This window comes from Thamnophis elegans, chromosome 3, assembly GCF_009769535.1.
Source record: "Thamnophis elegans isolate rThaEle1 chromosome 3, rThaEle1.pri, whole genome shotgun sequence".
NCBI classification, from domain to species: domain Eukaryota; kingdom Metazoa; phylum Chordata; class Lepidosauria; order Squamata; family Colubridae; genus Thamnophis; species Thamnophis elegans.
The window spans coordinates 132,663,712-132,681,683 of record NC_045543.1 but is presented as its reverse complement, the minus strand read 5'-3'; the positions used below and the strand labels follow the sequence as shown (position 1 = coordinate 132,681,683).

The following is a 17,972-nucleotide window of genomic DNA, read 5'->3' as shown; positions in this document are numbered from 1 at the left end:
CATTCCAAATCATACAAAAGCTTCTACTCTTGCTCATCTGCCTATTGGGTGTCTGATAGACAGAGGACAGTCTTTTTTGAAGTTGATTACCATATTTTTCGGATTATAAGACAAAAACAGGCTCGTTTTTTGTCAAAAAAAGGACATGCATACCTTTTAGGAGGCTTGTAGAGTGCTCCTGGGGGCTGGGGAGAGGCAAAAACGAGCAAAAAACAGCCCATTTTTTTGCTCAGTTTTGCCCTCCCCAGCCCCCATGAGCACTCTGGAAGCCTCCTAAAACTTATGCATGGCCACCTTTGCAAAGGGGGCAGGGTTTCAGTAGGACAAAAATGCTGTATTCAGTGTATAAGACACACCCAGATTTTCACCCTCTTTTTTTGAGAGAAAAAGGTGCGTCTTATACCCTGAAAAATACGGTAAGTTGAGGCCCACCTGCACTGAATGAATTGTGTTGCAACCTAAAAAGTGTTCATCCATGAACTTTAAACAAATCATAATTTTTCATCCTATCATTACCAAATAAATGGATATCCAAGCTGACTACTATCTACCAGTGACAACATGGCCAAGGGCATGACTTTTAAAAGATAAATTTATTTACTTAGTTAGTAAGAGTACACTGAATAAGGAAAACTATCTCATTGACATTTCTACTTCTAAGATCAAAAACAAGGGAGCGAACTTTTCTTTCATGTTTCTGCTGTTCTGCAGGAAGAATGCTCAAAAATAGCATGGAACCGTACACTCTTGTTTTGTCCTTATCTTGGGATGAAACCTCATCATACAAACACACAAAAATTCCATCTTTTTCTTGTTCTGGTCAAAGTTTAGCCCACCCAAGTTTTTTTTTAACTGCATCTTTCTTTCTTTCTTTTTTCTTGCTTTCTTGCTTTCTTGCTTCCTTGCTTTCTCTTTCTTTCTTTCTTTCTTTTGTTCTTTCTTTCTTTCTTTTGTTCTTTCTTTCTTTTTTTCTTTCTTAGCTAACTACCTAACCAGAACTATTTCAATATGTACTGAGACAATTAGGAAATTTAAAATGTGCTCCTGTAAGGGTAGGAAATCACAGACATTATTGAGGATTAAGGAAAATAATAATTAGAGAGAAATTGATGATCCCAATAGGGCTCTTTCACAATCATTTGATTCTTTACACTAACAGTACAATGTTCCTGTCTTCCAGGCTGTTCCGTATTCCAGAGAATTTAAACAAAAATATGACTACTTCAGGAAGAAGTTAAAGAAACCGGTAAGTAAATATTTATTTTATCATAAAATTGATAGTCTTAGTACAGAGAATGCAATCTTCCTTTTAATATATGATGATTTTTACAATACATTTTGCTATGGCACTCTGCAATTGCATAATTTTTCTTTGTTTCCTTTTTTTTCTCATTTAACTTCTATTCCATTTTTCCTTATGCTTCCAGATGTCCATTATGTCCATTTAATCACTACACAGGCTACCTTTTCCTTCTCTGTAAAGTAGGGTCCCACCCAATCAGATCCACACACATTCTTGCTACTGTTTTTTCCAGCCACTAAGGGTTCCTGTACATATCTTGCTTACTATAGCACAAAGATTCTTTAGTAACCATTTCTGAGAGTTTTACTCTCATGCTCAGCCCATTGCTAAGACAGCAAACACCTGTCTTTAATCGTCCCATTTGAGAAATGTTGCTTTCCTCCTTCTTATTCTGTCACAAATGTTCCCATGTACAGTAGACAATCTAAGGGACTTCAGGCTAATGAGCCTGGAGGTGACACTGATCTACTTAAGCCTCAGTGGCGCAATGGTTAGAGTGCAGTACTGCAGGCTACTTGTGCTGACTGCCAGCTGCTGCAATTTGGCAGTTCAAATCCCACCAGGCTCAAGGTTGACTCAGCCTTCCATCCTTCTAACGTGGGTAAAATAAGGACCCAAATTGTTGGGGGCAATATGCTGATTCTGCAAAGGGCTTAGAGAGGGCTGGAAAGCACTGTAAAGTGGTATCTAAGTGCTATGGCTATTGCTATTAACGTCAGTTGAGTGAGAAAGGTCCCCTCCCTTTCTATAGGACCACCTCCATGGTCTTTACTGGACACCTACTCATTGATTGGCCATGAGAAACCTCCTTGAGTGACCAACAAGATGTATTTCATGAAATAATTGCAGTTCAGCAGGACACATTGTCCCCCTAGAAGAAGTCTACATGTTTTTAATTGAACCTGTGCAGACACAGCATTGTATTGAAAAGAAGAAAACAAGGCCTAGTCATAACTCTTAGACAATTTATTCTATAAATAGCTGATATGGAAAATCCCTTTAGACTAGTCAATATATATAGAATATTCTTTTTTCCCTAAAGGCTGATATACCAAACAGATTTGAGATGAAACTCCACAGAAATAATATTTTTGAAGAATCGTATAGAAGAATCATGTCTGTGAAGAGACCTGATGTATTAAAAGCTAGACTCTGGATAGAATTCGAATCAGAAAAAGGCCTTGACTACGGAGGTGTCGCCAGAGAATGGTTCTTCCTGTTGTCCAAGGAAATGTTTAACCCCTATTATGGGCTCTTTGAATATTCAGCAACGTAAGTATATTATATATGTATTTGTTTGTAACATTTATTGGCTGTCTATTTCACCGTAAGGCAGTGGTGGGTTTCAAAAATTTTTAGAACCTCTTCTGTAGGTGTGGCCTACTTTGTGGGAGTGGCTTGCCAGCCATGTGACTGAGTGGGAGTGGCTTGGCAGTCATGTGACTGGGTGGGCATGGCCAACTTGTAAAATGTGGTGAAACTCACTTAACAACGCTCTTGCTTAGCAACCAAAATGTTGGCTCAGAAACTCTGGCATTTGAAGCACGCAAGTCTTAAAGCTGTCAAGTTACAAGACCCTTGCACCCCTAACCCTTTAGGGAAAAAAAACCCCAGGGTGTTCAAACTTGACAGCTTTAAGACTTGTGGACTTCAACTCCCAGAATTCCTCCTCTCGCTCTTCATCTTGATGATGTGCGGATGGGCGGAGGTGAGGGAGCTGGAACCGGTTCTAAACGGCACTGAAGTTTTATGGAACCTCTTCTACAGAAGAGGTTAGAATTGTCAGGAACCCACCCCTGCCGTAAGGTCATTGATGAAATATTCCTACAGCTACACTAGATGAATATAGTCATTTTTTCTCCCACTATTGTTTTCTGGTAGAAAGATATCAACCACAGCTATACAACCTTACAAGAGAAAGTCAAACTAGTAATACAGAAAACATTCTGTGCAGGTACCATAGTCCTTGTCTTACAACCATTCATTTAGTGACCGTTCAAAGTTACAATGACACTGAAAAAGGTGACTTATGATCATTTTTCATCCTTATGACCATTGCAGCATCCCCATGGTCATGTGATGGAAATCTGGTTGCTTGGAAACTGGTTCATATTTAGGACAGTCGCTGTGTGTTGGGATTATGTGATCAATCCCCTTTTGTGACCTTCTGACAAGCAAAGTCAACGGAGAAACCAGATTCACTTAGCAACTGTTAGCAACTGCGGTGATTCACTTAACAGCTATGGCAAGGAAGGTCATAAAATGAGGCAAAACTCGCTTAACATCTGTCTCGCTTAGCAACATAAATTTTGGGCTCTATTGTGGTTGTAAGTCGAGGACTACCTATACAATAAAAAATACATGTCTTTAATTGTACTGAATTTTTTCCATAACCTTCAGTGTGTAATTTGGACTATGTGTTTTATAGTGCATGCCATGTATGTCTTTCCCTCAGTGTGTTTATATTTAAAATCTTAATGTGTTTGCTCAACAGGCGAGGTACTGTTCTGAACTTAGACTTATGTTGTACTAAGGAATACTGATTTGGGCCAGTTGTTTCCAGCTGCTGCCTTCTGTTTGGCATTAATTTGCAAGAATCTTTCCTTTTGTGAAGAGATTTAATTAAAGACCAGCTGTTTTTGCTGGAATTTTGCAGTAACAAGCATAAAAGAGAGAACAATTTTGAAACAGTCCTTAATGATAGGAAACAAGAATTCCCTGAATCAAGTGGCACTGCCAGTCGGGACACATTCCACTGTGTTCAAACCAAATATTTATTTGTTCATTGTTCAACAATTATTCATTGTCTCAGTTTATCTTTCTCCCTTCTGCTCAAAATCACACGTAAGGTTGCTTAACAAACTCAAGTAAAATTTGTCTGGTACTGAAAGAAGCAAGTAAGATAACAGAGTTTCTAGTCTCCCATTCCCCAATCTTGAATTAGAATGAATAAATACATAAATAACACGTAAAGACAGAAGTATAGAAAACAAATTCTAATCCAGCAAGGACTGCATACAAAAAACTCATTCCAGGAGCCTTCTTATCATGAAGAGTAAGGATTTTTAATAACATTCTTACCTAGGAAGAGGCCTGATTGAAAATAAATTTTACCTGCAGATACTCTCTCCCTAATTCTTTATTGATTTGTCAATTGAAATATTTTTTATAAGAATCAATGCAGAAATATGTTAGAATATGGAGACATGCCATTGGGTACAATGAACTATTAATTAAATGTACTAGTTATACATTCAGATATATGTACAGAAATATTGATACACCTTCATAATCCCAACCTCGTAATAGTTCACCTCATCCCAAACTCTTGCATAAAAATTGTCCTCACCAACACTTCCTTTCCTAGAAGTATTATCTCACCATTCTAACTCATTTTTCCTTGTTCTGCTTAAACAGTTAATAGGATAGTCAAAAGATGAATTTATGTATGAAATCCAACCCTTGTCATGCAATTACATGTATTACATTGCTTTCATAGGAATTGAACATATTGAAAAATATACCTGTCAAAGAGATTTTAAAAAATGCTTTCCTATTCTCAATACTGTACTGATTTTTTTAAACAGTCTGCATAGGATGCAGAATATTAGAATAGTACCCTTCCTAAAGTATAGCAGTTGCTGTACAGGTAATCCTTGGGTTAAGAATGAGATCCATTCCTAATTCCTAATGAGCCACGGTGGCGCAGTGGTTAGAGTGCAGTACTACAGGCTACTTCTGCTGCCTGCCGGCTGCCTGCAATTTGGCAGTTCACATCTCACCAGGCTCAAGGTTGACTCAGCTTTCCATCCTTCCGAGGTGGGTAAAATGAGGACCCAAACTTGTGGGGGCAATATGCTGATTCTGTAAACCGGTTAGAGAGAGACTGTGAAGCACTTTAAAACAGTATATAAGTCTAAGTGCTATTGCTATTAACCGAGTTGTTATTTATTTGTTGCCATTTGACTTTGGTTTAAAATTTTCAGGGCAGTTTAGTTCTATTGAGAACTAAAGACCAGAAAATGTAGAACCTGTGACTTTTTGATGCAAAGGCCAGATATATTTAGATATATAAAATACTCATCCTCAAATGGGGAAAACACTTTTAAACCACGCAACATATTCTGCAATGAAATCTGTTTATTAGTCTTTAGTAGTCACAATACTCTTTTAAGTTTGTTTATGTTTGCTGGGCCTATTGGGAAGCAAATAGGTTTCTGGTATGTATCAAATAAGTTATACCATTCAAATAATGCTGTAAAGGTATATTTGTGTCGCTTGAGGGAAAATGCGAATCAAATACCTAAGAAACTCATCCTTTTCTTTCTCTCTCTCTCTTTTTCAATAAGGGACAACTATACTCTTCAGATCAACCCTAATTCTGGACTTTGTAATGAAGACCATTTGTCTTATTTCACCTTTATTGGCCGTGTTGCTGGACTGGCTGTGTATCATGGAAAGCTTTTAGATGGTGAGTTGAATAAGGGAGGGTAACTATAAAAGAGAGTTTAGGCTTCAGAAGTAGAGTGCTTTATGTAAGTAAAATATTATATCTGATACAAATCGTTCAAAAGATCTGTGAGTACAAATATATTTTCCTTGCCATAAATGCCTTAAAAAACAATGAAATTGTTATGATGGAGCTGTAAACGTGAAAGTGTGTGAGGAAAAAAAGGTAAGAAAGAAATTCTCTTCCCATGTACTCCTTTTAAATAATGTTCATTTATTTTTTACCCATTGAATGGAAGGGCTTTTTTATTCAGTAGTTTATATATGCCACCCATTTTCAAACAGCACTATATGCCTCTTTCTAATATTTATTACATAGTTCATCACACAGTCAGCCAACGTTCAGCCTGAACTTGGTATTTTTGTCCATCTATTCAGTCGTTTATGGTTGTTCACATAATCATCCAGATGTTTAGATTTGGTATTTTTATTCACCTATCCAGTCCTTCCCAAAGACCTGGGTTAAGCAGATGTTATTGTTTGAGGATGTTAAAGGTGTTATTATTATTAAATTTTCTTCACATAGCTAAAAGTCAAATGCAGAAGTATATAAAGAAAGAAAAACAAAAAATGGAAAATGGGAAGGAAGGAAGGAAGGAAAGAAAGAGAATGAAAGAAAGAAAGAGAAAGAAAGAAAGAAAGAAAGAAAGAAGAGAAAGAAAGAAAAAAGAGGAAGAAAAGAGGGAGGAATAGAAAGAAAGAAAGAAAGAAAGAAGAAAAGGGAGAAAAAGAAAGAAGGAAGGAAGAAAAGGGAGGGAGGAATGGAAAGAAAGAAAAAGAAAAAGAAAGATGAAAAGGAAGAAATGGAAAGAAAAGAAAGGAAGGAAGGAAGAAGAAAAGGGAGGGAGGAATGGAAAGAAAGAAAGATTAAAGTAGCAATTCTCACATTTCTTTACAGCAAATACCTGCATAAACAAACTCATTATCTCTGTCCCTCCTCAATGTTACAATAATCCCTTCAGGCCCTTATTTGATCTTTTTTCATCCCTCAAATCTAGAAATCATCATTTCACTTTTTTCCGTGTTTTAACAAAAAGTCAATTAAAGACTTCTACACAGGGTTCTTATTATTTTGTCCTGACCAAACAGTTTAGCCAGTTCTTCTCATTCTGCCATCTTCACAATCAATTCCTCCATTGTGAATAGCAGTTATAGCAGTTAGACTTATATACTGCTTCATAGGGCTTTCAGCCCTCTCTAAACGGTTTACAGAGTCAGCATATTGCCCCCAACAACAATCCGGGTCCTCATTTTACCCACCTCGGAAGGATGGAAGGCTGAGTCAACCCTGAGCCGGTGAGATTTGAACAGCCGAACTGCAGTCAGCTGAAGTAGCCTGCAGTGCTGCATTTAACCACTGTGCCACCTCGGCTCTTGAATATTTGAATATTTCTCCATCGTAGAGCATATAATTTTGCTGCCTTTACCCCTTATGGGAATCAGACTTCCCATAAGTCTTTTTTGGCCATGAGTCCTGATAAACTGATTTCTGATGTCAATACTAATCTTCAAAGTTCTTTGTATTATCAAAGAATGTTGTTATATTTATTTGTTTTTTCCCCTTTCTTTTTTTTTCTTTTCACAAGTTCATTCATGTTTTTCACATTTCCTTCAGTGACGGGAAGTCCTTTTTATTACACCTTAGGTAATTTCTCTGGTGTTGTTTATCAACGGTACATTTTGCTATTAAAACCTCTCTCTTAAATGATTACGCAGTGTGAATTTCAGAATTCTAGTGAATGTACTATTAGTATTGCACATACCTATGGTAAAATTTGAAAGAATACCCTGCTGAAGATTTAAGAGTGTGGGGCAGGCTATGTGGGAATGGCCAGCCTTGCAGATAAATTTCATCTAAGCCACCGGAGGATTTTACATCAAAACGAACACCTTCAATTCAGCTTCCAAAATCACCAGCAATTAGGGTAGCTCTTTCAACACAGAAGATGGCCCTCAGTCAGCTGCAATTTTTTTTTTAGAACAGCTTCAAGGGCTATCCCCCCACCCTTCTCCGGTACCTTATAAAGATGATAAACTGGGATACATTGTGAACTACGTGTTTTTTTTTCTTTGTCCACAGAAGTGTTTAAAATCTCTGGAAAAAGTATCCAGGTGTGCACTGTGGTATAATTTTTCTGTGTCTTCTCTCTAGTGAAAAACAGTATCTTGAGATTGGTTAGACTAAGATGCAGATCTCTATCAAACTGTTCCATCAGTTTCCTAAAGCTACACAATTGAGAAAGGATTTCAACCTAGTTCTTTACTTCTTGCACCACATAGCTATATAGATATGTTCTCTGATTTTATTTTATTTTTGTTGTTCTATTTATATAGTCCTCCCAGTCCCATCCCTTCTCTAGTACATGAATCAAATAATACCTTGGGTATAGTATTGGGATTTTCCAGACCGGCAAAGACACTGATGGGTGATTAGTATCTTCAAGCTAAATTACCAAAGTCATACAAAGAAACAGTATAATTTTGTGCTCTGGAGAACTTTTTCATTGAGAATCATTAAGCTTGTTCTCAGAAAATTATTTACACTGAATACATTTGTGTAGCACTAAACCAACATCATTTATCTTATCTCAGGATGTAGCTACCCTGTGGATAGCAAAAACATACGGTTTGTTCGTTCTTCCCAGCAACCATATTTGAAGGAGAAAGATTGTCATAATTTTCTGCCCGCACCTAACAGTGGTCTCAAAAAGATAAATTCTAACCATTCTTCCTTACAATAAAGAAAAAACATTCAGTTGAAATAATTACCAAAGGATCTTTTAAATTTCGATCATCTGCAGCAAGGATAGTTTCTCTTTTTTTGAAGCTGTTTTGTTCTTCTCTGTTGCTATATGCGCGCGCGCGCACACACACACACACCTTAAGAAATATTTTATATTTACTACTGTAACGCGCTCTACATGGGGCTGCCCTTGAAGAGCATTCGGAGACTTCAGCTTGTCCAGAATGCAGCCGCGTGAGCGATTGTGGGTGCACCCCGGTACACTCACGTCACACCTATCCTCCGCGAGCTGCATTGGCTGCCTGTTGGTCTCCGGACACGCTTCAAGGTGCTAGTCGTTACTTTTAAAGCCCTACATGGTATTGGACCTGGGTATTTGAGAGACCGCCTCCTGCCAATCACCTCCCTACGACCAATTAGATCCCACAGATTAGGCCACCTCCGAATACCATCAGCTAGCCAATGTCGACTGTTGACCCCTCGGGGGAGGGCCTTCTCTGTGGCTGCTCCGGCCCTCTGGAATGATCTCCCCGTGGAGATCCGGACCCTCACCACCCTTCCGGCTTTCCGCAAAGCCACTAAGACCTGGCTGTTCCAGCAGGCCTGGGGCTGATGAGTTCCTGGCCCCATTTAAACTGTTGTGACTGTTGCTCTGTTTTTAACTTGCCTGTTTTGTCTTTTTGTATTTCCCTTCCCCCTTGCTTGTTAGCCACCCTGAGTTTCTCGGGATAGGGCGGCATACAAATACAATAAACATTTCAAACATTTCAAACATTTCAAACATATCCTCGAACTCAGACATATATAACCTTTTTTTCCCCCTGTTAGAAATCATTCGTTTCTTTCTGGATTTTCAAGAAATGTAACTCCGTGTATGTTTTCTAACACATACCTCAGGTCAATCAGCTCATAAATTAAGAGCTAGGTCCACAATTCTTTTTTTTAGGCCAGATGTTGTTGATCAGGAGTGTCACAATTGATTTCATTGAGGACCGCATCAGGGTTGTGTTTCACCTTGGGGGGGGGGTCTGGGGTGGGCATGGCCATGGTGGATGTGGCCAGCTCAACGTCACTCATGTCAGGGTGCCTGTGGCAACCCAAGTGCTCTACCAGTGAAAACGGGCTCCCGAGCTCCATTTTGGCTGCGACAGCCTCCTGCAACCTTCTGCCAGTGAAAACGAAGCTAGGGAGAGCCTCCCATGGCCCTCTTGAGCTCCGTTTTTGCTGGCAGAGGCACTGCATACCGGTCCTTTCCTGTTTCCAGGGTGGCCCCATGGGCCAGATCTAAGCATCCTGTGGGCCAGATGCAACCCCCAGGCCTTGAGTTTTACACCACTGTTGTAGATCTTAAAGTGTTCATTTATAAGAGGGAGCCATTCTTAATTAAACGTTGTTCCTTTGTGCACAGGTTTCTTCATTAGACCCTTTTATAAGATGATGCTGGGAAAACCAATAACCCTAAAAGACATGGAGTCTGTGGTGAGTAAACACTGGAAACTTGTTCTGACCCCCTCCTCTGTCCAGTAACGAATGCTGAGACAAGCTTAACTGCAATGTACTTTAATAGCAAGACACCAAAACCTCGGTGGCTGAAAGCCAAGCAGAACAAAGAGATAAGGACCTTGGCAGCAACTCAGACAAACTCAGGCAGCAATAAACACAGATAAGGCTTGGCAGCAATCCAGCCTGCCAAGCTCACAGTGAATGTCCTCCGACATTCAATCCTGCGTTGACTTCGTCAAAGAGGGGCATGTGCACCAGTAGCTTTTTATAGTCTGGAGAGTAGCCTAATGACCACCAGCTGAGTATAATCACCTCCTGTAATTGCATAATTGTTCCTGACACCTAGTAGCTCTTCAATGGCGTGCATCCAGGAACAACTCACTACTGGCCTCCAGCTCACTCTCCCTTGTCTCCTCCCCACTGGTCAAAGGCTCAGGTGCCTCCTGGTGGCCAACCAGCCTCTCTGCGCCCTGCTCGGAGTCGGAACCCTGTCCAGGGTCCTCCACATCCTCCAGAGCTGACTCATAGGGCCCCTCGCGGTCGGAGTCTGGTGGCAGTTCCAACGGCTCCTGCTGGGTCACAACAAAACCCTATTAACATTTTCAATTATGTCTATTACTTCTTCTCCAGAGAATTTTTTTTAATGTCACTATTCCCCAGAAGCTCCGAAGTTTGTGCTTGAGTAGCATCATGAGATCAGAGATATGTACTGCTTGGATTTTACGTTCTAACACTCTAATAAAGCTTTTTTTTAAAAAAAAAAAAACCTACCAAGGTAACAATTTCAAATTCCTATTATGATTAGATTCAGCATGAAATGAACAATCAGAAAAATATTTTTGTAAGACTTTTTTAAAGTAGAAGTTTGAGAGCTGCTTGAAGCACTTCCATGAAAGAAAATAATGAGCATTCTAGGATTCTTGAATAAATGTTAGCACTCTTTTAATAAAGGGTGAAGAAGACAATTATCCTGTTCACCTCAAGCATTTGGATGCACTGTTGAAAATGTTGTGCTTGGACTCATGTTTAAATCATCGTACACAATAGTTTCACAGGATGACCTTCTGCAGGTTCATCAAAGAGAGACTAAGGCCGAAGGCGGCAATGATGTCGCAACTATACAACGTGTGATCTTGGAGCTCCAAAATCACCATCGATATCTCTGCCTCTGGACGGTCCCTTTGGACCTAAACCATCCTGTAGAGACGGTGATAGAGAAGGGCACATCCTGCTGATGCAAGGGACATCGCAAAGTCCCTGATAGATCCAGGAGAAGCTCTTTTTTATGGCCACAGAAAAGCAGCCATTGAAGCTGCTGAAAGTTGGGTCAGCTCCAGAATGGACGAAAAGCAGGAGAGAAAGTGTGTCGAATTGGTGAGATAAATTTTATTATTAGAGAAGAGAGCACCCAAAAAGATCAAAAGTAAAGTTAAAATCAAAGACAGAAGAGGTTAAGCGGCAAGATTAAGCCTGAGTCAAATTTAGTGTGTTGTCTTTCTTTCTTTATTTTTTTATGGATAGAACTTTTACAAATGCTTTTTACTTTTTAAAGTGGTCCGGTTTTTATATTCTTCTTCTATTTTTTCTTTTTTTTTAATACTTATTGATTAAGACTTTCTCTCTTTTTCTCTTTTCAACGCTCTATTGAATCTTTTTTCTAAGATCTTTTCTCCTTAAGTTTGGAATATAAAGAGGAGAGGAAAAGCAGAGGAAAAGAAGTAACACTGCCATTTGGAAATTGTTTTTCTTCTTTTCTTTGATCTACATTTCAAGATTTCTGAGTTTGTTCATTGAAAATGATAGCGGGAAGAGCACGGACTGTTTATACAGGTGCTCCTTTGGGGTACTATCAGTAACTGGATTGGAGTGAAAGAAAGCCTTGACTTGAAAGAATACAGTGAACTTGTTTGGAATTTAATAAAAAAGCTTTGGATGATATAGTGGCAGTGTTTACTATCTGCAGGAACAGCACAACATGAAAAAGAAAAGGAAGTAACATTACAAATGATTATGCAAGAAATTCAAAAAATACAAGTAAGAACAGAGAGCATTGAAAAGAGAATGGAAAATATTAACAAAGAAAGAAAAAATATATGAAAAAATTGAGAATTGAGGATAGAGTTCAAAAAATTGAAGAAAAAGATGAACAAAGAGACAAGAAAATTGATGATATTGACAGCAGATTGAGCTTGGTTGGAAAAGACAAGAGTGGAATATTGAAATTGAGTATTGACAGATTGGAACTTTACCTCAGACTCCAAAACATAGAAGAAGAAAAGGGAGAAAATTTGGCAGAAGTAATGAGAGAAAATTTGGCAGAAGCATCGGTGATAGCCAAAGGGAAGTTGATGGAAGGAACAGATGCAGGGTTTCGAGTCTTTATAAGATATGCAATGAAAAACAAGTTGCCAAGAGAAGTCCATATAAGATCTAAGAAAGCAATTAGAACACAAATACTACAAATGGCAAGAGATATAAGATTGCATTACTATTGGAAGGATACAGGGTGATGTAATGAAATACTATAATAAAAACTAATTTAAATTTAGTTAAATTTAGAATATTCCGCATAAAATGAAGTAATAATAGTTATAGTCAAATAAATAATTAACAATGATAATAATGCATATGTATATATATACTAGATTGATAATATGAACTTTTATATAAATTGTAAGTGAGGACTATGGAGAGGATGCTCAAAAGTTTTGTAACCAAAGATAAACAATTTTATATAGAATATAATATAAAGATGTAATATTACTGGATGGTTTTAGGATGATGAAATGAAATGCCAGGAGGAAGTTATTCATAAAATAATGAAATGTGCTAAAATGAGTAAATTGACATTTGAAATTAGAAAACAAGAAGATAAACAATTTTATAAGACATGGGGTTTACTTTATCAATGGTTAGATAAAAAAAACATGGAAATGAAAGATACTAGAGAATATTATCAATACAAGAATAATAGAATAGTACTGAATATATTGTGTTTCCCCGAAATTATGACATGTCCTGATAATAAGACCATGCCATATTTTCCTGTGGGCAAAAATATATGCCCTCCCCCAATAATAAGCCCTCTGGACAACCCCCCCCCCCAGCCAGGCAGAGCGCAAAGCCGCAGGAGCGGGGGGAGGGGGCAAAGGGGCTCACATTACTTGACGCCTTTGGGATACCGCTAGGTTGGTGGGTGGTGCTGTGCCCAGCTAGAGCGGGGTGTTGCCAGGCAGCTACTCTCATGAGCAGTCGCCCAGCAACGCCCCTTTCCTGCCGGGCAGAGCGCCACTCACCGACCCAGTAATATTCCAAAGGCGCTAAGCTGCATGGTGCTCTGCCCGGCTGGAAAGAAAGGTTGCATGAGCACTTGTTCTGCCTCCAGCTTGTGTGCCTCATAGCCGCACCATGCCCAGCTCTCCCTGCAGGGTTGGGCCAGGCCGTCGCCATGGCTCCACTGCCACCCCGCCGCCATGGCTCCGCTGCCACCACTGCCATGCTCCGAGCATAACCAGCTTCCAAATTCCAGAGATCCACTGCCGAGTCTTCCGGCAGCGGCCACTCTGGGACTACGCTCTATGGTTGTGTCTCTCTGGGACAGAGAGTCTTCCTCCAGCCAACCCACAACCATGCTGGCCTTTTTAATCAGTTTCCAGCAAAAAGAGAAAAAACACCCATAGAAATGCATTGAGTCACTTAATGATTGGAGTGTTCGCTTAATGACCATTTCAAAAAAGATTATAAAATTGGGTCAGCCATGTGGGTGCCTTGACTTATGACTCTCATCACTTACAACAGAAGTTCTGGCCTCCACTACAGTTTCAAATCGAGGACTGCCTGTATTGCAGTATTCAATCTCATTCTTTCACTTTTAGAAAATAAAAATAGTTCACTGTATTGAATTCCAAATAGCTAATAGGATTAATGGCAAGAGAAAGCAGCTGTTGACGAAGTCCAGAAGCATAATAAAAATGATTCATTTGATAGGTTTTCAAGTTGGCTGACATTTGGAAGATTCAAATGACCATCTTCCAATTTAGAAGTTATGTTTCTTCTTAAAAGATCTAAATCCCTGATTATCTGACTTCTACAACATTCACCTTATTCACCTTCTGACACGTTTTAAGAATACTAGGCATATGCTAAGTTGGTTGAGCCAAAAGAACTTAACTGGTAGACATCTTTCGGTATAGTAATGTTACATTTCCAAAGAGAATTGATTAATGGAAAACAATGTTCTTCCTACAGGATGGTGAATATTATAATTCCTTGAAATGGATTCTGGAGAATGATCCCACAGAACTGGATCTTATGTTTTGCATAGATGAAGAAAACTTTGGACAGGTATGTCCATGTTATTCCAGCAATTTTGTATCATTATTCTAAAATGTTCATTTGCAAGTTTTTTAAGAATTGCATTGTGTTATATACTATATCCTAAGAAGATATTTGAACATGTTTAAGGAAAAATTAATGCTAAATTTGGCACACTGCAGTCACAAATTTCTGAATAACTCAGTTTGGGTTTATTTTTTTTATACAAGAGAGATTGAACAACAAATAAAACAAATTTCAACAGAATGATACATACAAAAATGTTTGTGGCAAAATAAATAAATAGGACCATCTAGGAGAGAGTGAACAACTTAAAAATTCAGTCATACAGTGTGTGTTGTGTGTGTGTGTGTGTGTGTGTGTGTGTGTGTGTGTATTTACTATATGCTATAGCCCAAAACACCAGTCTGAAGATGGCGAGTGGGACCTCACGAAAACATTGCCAAGACAATCTCAATCTTACATGGGAAAAGACCCAAATACAAGTTTTCATAGATTTTCACTGGTGTAGATATGCTGGTCTTGTTATATTCGGGTCTTTTCCAATGTAAGATTGAGATTGTCTTGGCAATGTTTCAGCGAGGTCTCATTCGCCATCTTCAGACTGGGTTTTGGGCTTAAAGTGTGATCGGAGCTGCCGTCTTTCGATAAATCTTGATGGGGGGGAGTGCTGGCTTTGTTTCAGTAAGTGGATTGGTTGTGTGGTTGTATCATGATTGGTAGATTGGTGCTGGCTGTGTGTCTATTGTTGTTTCGTGTTGTAACGGCCTGGGTGGTGGGTGGGGCTCATTTGTTGACTAGAGCAGGTTTCCAGATGTCTGGTAGGCAGGAGGTATCTTCATGTTTATTCATGTTGTGGGTTTCTCTATTTCTATAGCTTCCATAATTATTCTCTTGTTGAAGTGTTCTGTTTTGGAGATTAACCTAGTTCCTTCAAAATTAATTTCATGTCCTGTAAAACACACACCAACCACTACTTAAACGAACAATCCCATCACCACCCTGCACAGATCAGGTCTGTAGCCAAGACCCTCATCTCTAGAACCAAACGCCTAGCTGATAAATACCACCTGAAAACTGAATTACACACTCTCACAAACATATTAATCTCCAAAGGATTCCAAAGAAAAACAATTACCAACCTAATCCATACCGAAACACAGAACAGGACAACGGCATCACCCTCCTCCCTTACATCAAAGGCACCACAGATAAAATCAGCAAATTCTCCACAAACACAATATTAAGACAGAATTCAACACTGACCAAAAAATAGCCAACATCTTTTATTTTTTTATTTTTATTGAACATTTATAGGCCGCCCTTTTCCCTGAGGGGACTCAGGGCGGCTTACAACAATGAGGGAAGGGAGTGCAAGACAAGACATAAAAGAAAAACGTGAGTAAAAAAAATTAACCATAAAACACAACATTCACTCAACATTTGGGCGGGGAGAGAGTAAAATCCTATCCCCAGGCCTGACAGGATAGCCAGATCTTGAGGGCCGTGCGGAAGGCCTGGACTGTGGTGAGGGTGCGGATCTCCACGGGGAGGTTGTTCCATAGCGTCGGAGCTGCAACTGAGAAGGCTCTCCTCCGCGTAGTCGCCAGTCGGCACTGACTGGCGGATGGAATTCGGAGGAGGCCTACCCTGTGCGATCTGATGGGACACAGGGAGGTAATTGGCAGAAGGCGGTCTCTCAGATAGCCAGATCCACTACCATGGAGCGCTTTATAGGTGGTAAGTAGGACCTTGAAGTGCACCCGACGATCAACAGGTAGCCAGCGCAGCTCACGGAGGATCGGTGTTATGTGGGCGAACCATGGTGCGCCCACGATCACTCGCGCGGCCGCATTCTGGACTAGCTGAAGTCGCCGGATGCTCTTCAAGGGCAGCCCCATCTTAAGAAACCCAAAGACAAAATCCAGCTAGAAAACCAAGGAGTCTACGAAATACCATGCAAAATCTGCCTGCAACATACATAGGACAAACGAACAGGAGAATAAATGCACACATCCGCAGAACACAAGAACGCAGTAAGAAAAAAAGAAAAAACTTCCTCCCTTTTCTAGCACCTTAAAGCTACAGGACATGAAATTAATTTTGAAGGAACCAGGTTAATCTCCAAAACAGAACACTTCAACAAGAGAATAATTATGGAAGCTATCGAAATAGAGAAACACTCCCACAACATGAATAAACGTGACGATACCTCCCACCTACCAGACATCTGGAAACCAGCCCTAGTCAACAAACGAACCCCACCCACCACCCAGGCCATTACAACATGAAACAACAATAGACACACAGCCAGCACCAATCAGCACCAATCTACCAATCATGATACAACCACACAACCAATCATTCCACTTACTGAAACAAAGCCAGCACTCCACACACCCCCCACCACCAAGATTTATAGAAAGACGGCATCTCCAATTACACTTTAAGCCCAAAACCCAGCCTGAAGATGGCGAGTGAGACCTCGCTGAAACATTGCCAAGACAATCTCAATCTTACACAGGAAAGACCCAAATATAACAAGACCAGCATATATAGATGATGGATGGATGGATGGATGGATGGATGGATGGATGGATGGATGGATGGATGGAAGGATGGAAGGATGGATGGATGGATGGATGATAGAGAGAGAGAGAGACAGACAGACAGACAGACAGACAGGGGGAGGCTAAACACACACAAACACACACAATTCCTCACAGACTATTATACAAATTACATTAAATGTTTCAATTGTTTGTTGCTTTCTAAATTCTTCTAATTAAAAACAAGTCCTGCATTAAATAAATACAGTAACATTTTCCATGGCAAAAAAAGATAATTAAGAAAGCATATTGTGATTGGCCTATGGGGGCTGCCTACTTTTATACAGTATATAACTTATATGTATGCAGTGTATGTATGTATACCTACAACCAGAAACACATGTACACACATGGATTGAAAAGGACACACACACACGCACACACATTGGGCCTTTGAGTCAGTGTTGATTCCTGGCGATTGCTGGACTAGTCCCTACAGTTTTCTTAGCAAAACTATAGATCAGGGGTGTCATATTGAACAGAAGAACTGCCTGAAATTTGGCAGTTCAAATCCCACCAGGCTCAAGGTTCACTCATCCTCCCATCCTTCCGAGGTTGGTAAAATGAGGACCCAAATTTTGAGGGCAATATGCTGACTCTGTAAACTACTTAGAGAGGGATTTAAAGCACTGTAAAGCTTTATATAAGTCTATAATAGCTATTGATATTAACCACTATGTAGAACTGGCTATCTATATAATATAAAACAGAAGGAAGAAAGAGTAGGTAATATATTCTATGTACCTAGTATATAGATTAAATTGTAATTATTAAAAATGTGTGATATATAGATTTCTTGCACAAGAAGAAATATCCAATTTTTTCTATCACAGTCATGAATAGATTTTTAAACCTTTAGCCGTTGAATTTTCTTTCACATAGAACGAGGATGAAAGCATTGTAAGTTAAAACTTGTGATTCTTTTACAAGCATCTTATATAAATCTCACTTCTACATTTGCTGGAGATTG

General features: G+C 39.4%; 1 protein-coding gene across 3 annotated transcripts in view; it reads left to right on the top strand.

Moving 5' to 3' along the window:
- Positions 1-17,972, top strand: part of NEDD4L (NEDD4 like E3 ubiquitin protein ligase) — a 343,050-nt gene that overhangs the window by 312,175 nt on the left and 12,903 nt on the right. For all 3 annotated transcript variants that reach the window (XM_032214570.1, XM_032214569.1, XM_032214568.1), the window contains 5 exons: positions 1,181-1,246; positions 2,346-2,575; positions 5,653-5,774; positions 9,964-10,034; positions 14,307-14,402. In XM_032214570.1, the coding sequence (XP_032070461.1) occupies positions 1,181-1,246; positions 2,346-2,575; positions 5,653-5,774; positions 9,964-10,034; positions 14,307-14,402 (585 nt within the window). The remainder of the gene's footprint in view (positions 1-1,180; positions 1,247-2,345; positions 2,576-5,652; positions 5,775-9,963; positions 10,035-14,306; positions 14,403-17,972) is intronic.